Genomic DNA, 7131 nt, shown 5'->3' with positions numbered 1-7131 from the left:
TCATAAATTTAAAAACATTGAAATATTGCAAAGCATCTTCTCAGATCATAATGCTATCAAATTAGAAATCAATAACAGGAGGATCAGCACCAAAAGAGTAAACACATGGAAACTAAACAACACCCTCCTTGAGAAAGACTGGGTAAGAGAAGAAATCAAAATTGAAATAAAATGTGGATTAAATGCCTCTCTGTGTGCTCTGATGGTGTGCTGCTTTTTAAAACAATTATCCTTTTTCTTGTCTGACAAGGCTTAAGGCCTGAGCAATTTGAAGGCAGAGCCTATACCTGGTAGATTTATGTTTGTCCATTAATGTTATTTAATATTCTTTCAGAATTTAGGAAATTGTGTCACTGTTGAGGAACTTATGTTTCCCTATTTCAGATAAAGAGAATTTGAACTACAGGAAGCCCAACTGCAAAGTTGATAATCACAGTAACTATATTAGCTCCTATGGTTAACATATTCCTTTCCCTTTCCATAGGCCTGATTGTCTTCTCCTCTATTTTTAGTAACCATATTATACTCCCATCTTTTGTTGTAGTAGTGGCTCAAATACTCTTGGAAAGGAGCAAAGGACACATACAATAGAATCAATAATTTAAGATGAACAAATGCCCTCTAACAGCAAATAGGAAAAGTTACAGTACTTTTTATTACCCCTTTCTAAACATTTTAATTGTATCATAAACTGAAAGTTATTTTAAAATATGATTTTGTTGTATTATATCAACTGAAATGAAGTATTTCATCTAAAAATTATGTCTCTATCGTTTTAAAAAATAGAAACACTCATATCATAAATGCCAGGAATAATTACTAGGCAATGAAATAATCTTGACTTAAACTAGTAGTTGTTAATATAAATTCCTGTCAACCCCACATGTCACAGCAGAACTGTGTTTCATAGGTTTTCAAAGGATGATTTTCCAGAAATAAACTGCCAGGACTTTTCTTCAGGCTCCTGTGGGTAGACTCAAACAGCCAACCTTTCAGTTAACACCTAAAGCTGAACACATTCACCACCCAGGAACCCAATCTTGACCCAGGAACCTAAATTAGCCTCAGAAAAACAAAAGCTATTTAACCACTGAAAATCTTCAAAGATAACTTTTGTCTCAGTAGATTCCCTTACAGGCAGGCTGCTTCTGTAAAGATTTACAGCCTTGGAAACCCTCCAAGGCAGTTTTTCTCTGCCCTATAGGCTTGCTGTGAGTCAGAACTGATTTAATGGCAGTGGGCAGTTTTTATTTTTAGACAACACAATTCTATTGCAAAGGATGAGACTACACATTCCACTCGAATTAGACCACATCATTTGCGAGCCAAATACTTCAAAAACACAAATATGTATTTGATAAATCCAACTATATGATATGAAATAATGAAATTCTGATTTCTAAAGAAAAATATAAATTGACATCTTTCGTTTATTACACGTCAACAAACTCATACTAAAGCTAAGAAAAATATGAAATAAGAACAAGACCAGATTCAAAAAATAAAATGAAGAGGAAAATCTGTCACTTGTAACCAACTGCTTCATTTAGGGAGACAGGAAAGGATGTTTATTCCTCACTGGCCAAGTTCCCAGGGAAGAAGAGAAAAAGCTGTTACCTTCTCTACATTCCAGAAATATAAAACAGTCTAACCTGACTGATGCCAAGAAATGTTAAGAGTACCCATCAAAACCACTGGGTATGATGATTCATAAACTGTTCTACTAGGAGGAATTTCAAAGGTCATTTAGTATATAACTCTCTTGATTTTAGTTTTGAGGAAAGTAGGTTCAAAGCAGCTCAGCGATGTGCTTAAGGTCACAAAGAAAAAAAATCACTGACTTGATAGGGTTTAGCATACTAGTCTCAGTTTGATGCTTTTTACCCTGTATTGTCTTCTTTTAGAGGAGCTATCTGGAGTACCCATTTCCCTATATTTGCGCTACACCTTGGTCTAACTGACTAGCATTAATTAATAGACATTACGTTTCTTAAGTCAGGAATATTGGCAGGACACACTTCCTCTTCCTCTCTTGTATCACCTGATGAAAGCTTCTGTGTCTCAGGGAAGAGTGCTCACAATCAGAAAGCAAGAACCAGAATACCAACTCTCTGCCAATAGCTATGAAACCCAGTGGTGTTTAGCTTTTCTGTCTTCTGATTTTTTAAAAACTTGATTTACTCAAAATATTCACTGAGTGATAGGTAATGAGGATATAAAAATTATACAGTCCTTTCAGGTATTCAAATTATTAAGCCAGACAGACATGCAAAATAAACATGATCTGAAGAAGCACGAAAACTTTTATGCAAATGTAGGTCATAACGTGTTGTTGTTCTTTTCTGTTTTTGTTTTTTGAAGAACAGAAGACTCAAAATGTAGTGTGATAGAAAAAACTAAGCATCTGGAGTCAGAGGGGCCATGCATAAATTGTAATACTGCAACCATGATAAAACCTTCAGTTTCTTCATCTGCAGAATAAAATTCTTACAGCTGTCTTTACTGTATAATTTCTAAGTCTCATAATGGTTATGCATAGGATGAAGTATGCTTTCCTAGCAGCAACAATACGGTTCCTCACACACAGTGGGCACCTAAAGCAAATACTGCCGGTTGCCTAAATCATACTCATCCTCCCATTATCCTTATTAAGAAAACCCTCATTTTATTTGATGCAATAAATTGCACAGATAAAGTTCTCATTTCACCAGACTCTCTTGCAACTAGAAGCAGCCATACAATGATTCTTATCAAGATGAAGTAGATCCAAGATGTTGGGGAAAGCCTTCACTTTTTTTTGCCTGGTGTGCAAACCCAATGCCTAGAAGTACAGCCCCCATATGTGACAGTAAAAGGCAAACTGGATGAAAAACAACATGCTAAGGGTAGCAGAGCAGAAAAAGAAAAAGCCTGGGTCCCTGATGGCCTTCCTGAACTGCTACACAAGTCTTAGACTACCTCACTTTGAATTATTTCTTTTAAATGAAAAATAAACCCCTATTTGATTAAAGCTAGACCCTACAGGACCTTGCAGAGTCAGGACAGGGCTTAGGCAAAGAAGTGATATCGTCTGACCTGCTGTGTTAAGAGAAGATTTGAGGAGGGCAGAGAAAAGCAGAGAAACCAGTTATGAACCTATAACAGATTGTTACAAAATAGACGCAAATGAATCCTGCCTCTCTGAATTCACATCCTCATGTGGTCATCTCTCACAGTGACTGTAAGCTAGCCTTTGACTTGCTTTGACCAGTAGAAAGTAGTGGAAATGACATTCTGGTGATGCTCTGGGAATTCTAAGTACAGTATTTGTTTTTGGTCTTGAAAATTCTACTGCTGTGTAAAGAAGTTCAAGGAGCTTTGATAGCACAGTACCTAAGGCATTTGACTGCTTACCAGAAGGTTAGTAGTTCAAACTCACAAGTTGCTCTGCAGAAGGAAGATGGGGCAATCTACCTCCATAAAGATTTATGGCCTTGGAACTCCAATGGGGGTCACAATGAGTTGGAATCGACTTGATGACAGTGGGTTTTGTATGTAAAGAAGTTCAGGCTATTCTGCTGGAAAGAGAGGGGCTAGAGGAAGAGAGAGACCATGTGCAAATAGGTCATACAGAAGAGAATGAAGTCACTTCAGCTGTGCCAGCCATTCCAGCTGAGGTACCACACAAGTGAGATCATAGTGGACACACGAGACCACCTTAGCCACCATCTGCATGAGGTTCAATAAGTGAACCCAAGTGAGACCAGCAGAAAACTACCCAGTATATCCAGACTCTTGAGAAATAACAAACTGCTGTTAATTCACTAAGTCATACTGGAATAGATATGTGACATAGAGGCTATCCCAGTAACCTAAGCAACTGGTGATGATGGCAATAAACAGGTCCTTTTATTATATTTGGGAGCACTGGTAGCACAGTGCATAAGGCAACTGACTACTAACCAGAAGACTGGCAGTTAAACCCACCAGCCACTCCTCCGAAGGAAGGTTGGGCAATCTACTTTGGTAGCGATACTGCCTCGGGAAACCAAGGAGGGGTCGCTATGAGTCAGATCCGACTCACCAGCAATGAGTCAGCCTTTTATTATAATTATTACTTTTTACTGACTCCCAATGAATAAAGACTAAAACAATGTAATTTGTGGGATAGGGTTGTTAATCACATTATCATTACATACAAAGAGAAGAAGATAATTTTTCCATGTCTTTCCAGATTAATGCCATAATTCAAATTCAACAAGGATGCACGTAGAGAAAATGATCTTCTCCATTAAAAAAAGGGGGGAATAAATAAATCTGTTACCTATTTTAATAGATTTGTTTAAAAATAAATTGCCTTGCTTTTCCTTCTAATGGAACTGCCATTCCCCATACTTCATTTGACTCTGTAGGGCAATCCATTAAGGAATCCCACCATCCTTGCCACAAAGGTAAACATAAGTTGTGTATGGGCCAGAGTAACCAATGCTTAGTTACAATGATGTGTCTAGAAACAAGCATGTAATTGATGTAGGATCAATCTAATTTTTTTCAAAGATTGATATTGGAAAACCTTCTTCCAAGAACATTGGTTGCAAAGGCAATTAATGTCTGAGGCTACAGAGGAAAGGAGGGCCTGTCTTATAACAGATTGCCAGAAAAGGAAGCTAACTCACAAAAAAGAAAACAGAACAATTTAAAGGAAAAAGATTATTTAGAACACCAATATCCTATCATGCTTAAACAAAACATACCCCTATACCCCTGAAATTTGTAGTTGCAGTGTCAATTTCTTTTTCGCTTAAGCTAGTTTGACTTTGAGGGAGGGCAGTGGTTCAGTGGTAGAATTCCTGCCTTCCACTCAGAAGATCCAAGTTTTATTCCTGCCAATGCACAGCTATCACCCATCTGTCTGTGGAGGTTTGGGTGTTGTTATGATGCTGGACAGGTTTCAGCAGAGCTTCCAGCCTCAGATAGACTAAGAAGAAAGTCCTGGTGCTCTGCTTCCAGGCTTAGGCCACCTACCTCCAAAAATTAGCCAAGAAAGCCCTATGGACCACAAATGTTTGATAAGATATGCCACCAATAGTGGAGATAATGCAGGACTAGGTAATGTTTCCTTCAGTTGTGCACAGGGTCACCAAGAGAGACCTACTCAACAGCAGCTGACAACAACATATTGGAGTACGAAGGCTCCTATTTCTATTCCCTCTTGAGTGATGTCTTACAAAAGGGACAATAGAAACAGTAAGAGTCATATACGAGGGGAAGATACCACGTAAACATCCTTTCACAAGCCACGGAATTCCAAGAAATGCCTGGAGCTACCAGAAGCCGAAAGAGACAAGGGAGGATTTTCCTCTAGAGCCAACAGAGACAAGGCATAGCCTTGCTGACACCCTGAATTTGGATTTCTATCCTTCATAACTCTTAGGAAATAAGTTTCTGTTATTTAAAACACCCCCTTTGTGGTATTTTAGGAGACTTAGGAAACAAAGACAGACCCTTCTTCAGTTGCACATTCAGAGAGAGAATCCAGCTCTGGCTGAAAGCCTGATTATATCCTTGCAAAGCACCACACTAAGCCTAGACGCCTGAGTTTTAGAAACTGGAATACTATGTACTGTCTTAAGCAGCCACATTTTTGGTGTTAGGTAATGCAGAAAACTAATATACATGTGTTTAAATTTCATAACTCATTGCCGTTGAGTCAATTCTAATTCAGAGCAACCCTACAGGACAGAGTAAAACTGCCTCATAGGGTTTCCAAGGCTTTCATAGTTATGGAAGCAGTCGTCTGCCACAATCTTTTTCCTGTGGAGCAGCTGGTAGGTTCAAACCACAGACCTTTTGGTTACTAGCTGAATGTTTTAAACATTATGCCATCAGAGCTCCTTTCAAATTTCACAATTACATATGTTGTTGTTGTTATGTGCCGTTGAGTCAGACCCGACTCATAGCGACTCCTCCTTGGGTTTCCGAGGCAGTATCACTACGGAAGTAGATTGCCCATCTTCCTTCTGAGGAGTGGCTGGTGGGTTTGAACCACCAGCCTTCTGGTTAGCAGTCCAGTGCCTTAGCCACTATGCTACCAGAGCTCCCAATTACATATATATATATATATATATATATATATATAACAAAAATGGGTGAAATCCAAATAAGGTCTGCAGTTTATTTCATTTGTATTATATCAATTTCACTTTCCTGGTTTTGATAATCTATTGTGGATATGTAAGATACTATTACTGGAGAAAGCTGGGTGAAGAGTATACAGGTACTCTGTAATACTTTTACAACTTTTGGTGAATCTTATTTCAAAATAAATATAAAAACAAACTTTATATGACAACAGACATGAAATATGTATAGGCAGTCTCCAACATATGTACAGGTAATCTTCAACACATATACAGGTAGTCCCCAACTTAGGACATATCCGAGTTACAATAAAATGTGCTTCAAACACCTGGTTTTTTTTTTTTGTACATCCTATCATCAGTAGTATGTCCTGTATACAATTTTGCAGCATGTAATTAGCTGATGTTATCATTCTCAGATGTTCAGTTGCAGATGTTCAATAATCAGATTTAAAGTTACTGATAATAAAACGCAGTAAGGAAAACTTTTAAAAAAAGGAACAGAAAATAGAAGGGCTATAGAAAAAATTAACAAGACCAGAAGTTGGTTTTTTGAAAAGATCAGTAAAATTGACAAACCACTGGCAAATTTAACGAAATAAAAGAGGGAGAGAATACAAATAACACAAATAAGAAACGAAATGCGTGACATCACAACAGAATCAAATGAAATAAAAAGGATAATATCATGATACTATGAAGAAATGTACGCCAACAAATTTGAAAATCTGGAAGAAATGGACAAATTTCTAGAAACACACCACTTACCTAAACTAACACAGCTGGATATGGAAAAGTTGAACAGGCCCATCACAAAAGAAGAAATTGAACAGGTCGTCAAAAAATTACGATCTAAAAAAAGTCCTGGCCCAGATGGTTTCACTGGAGAATTCTACAAAACATTCAGAGAAGAACTGATACCAATTCTACTCAAACTATTACAAAACATAGAAAAGGATGGAATCCTCCCTAACTCATTTTATGAAGCAAGCATAACCTTGATACCAAAACC

General features: G+C 37.6%; 1 protein-coding gene across 1 annotated transcript in view; it reads right to left on the bottom strand.

The window, feature by feature from the left end:
- Positions 1-7131, bottom strand: part of PKN2 (protein kinase N2) — a 245382-nt gene that overhangs the window by 163051 nt on the left and 75200 nt on the right. Inside the window, 1 exon segment of the mRNA XM_042781698.1 lies at positions 2714-2716. Within this exon segment, the coding sequence (XP_042637632.1) occupies positions 2714-2716 (3 nt within the window).

The sequence above is a fragment of the Orycteropus afer genome, unplaced genomic scaffold, assembly GCF_000298275.1.
Source record: "Orycteropus afer afer isolate SDZICR_OR568_19922 unplaced genomic scaffold, OryAfe1.0 scaffold00152, whole genome shotgun sequence".
NCBI classification, from domain to species: domain Eukaryota; kingdom Metazoa; phylum Chordata; class Mammalia; order Tubulidentata; family Orycteropodidae; genus Orycteropus; species Orycteropus afer.
Note: the sequence above shows the minus strand (reverse complement) of the source record. Positions and strands in the feature narration are given on the sequence as shown.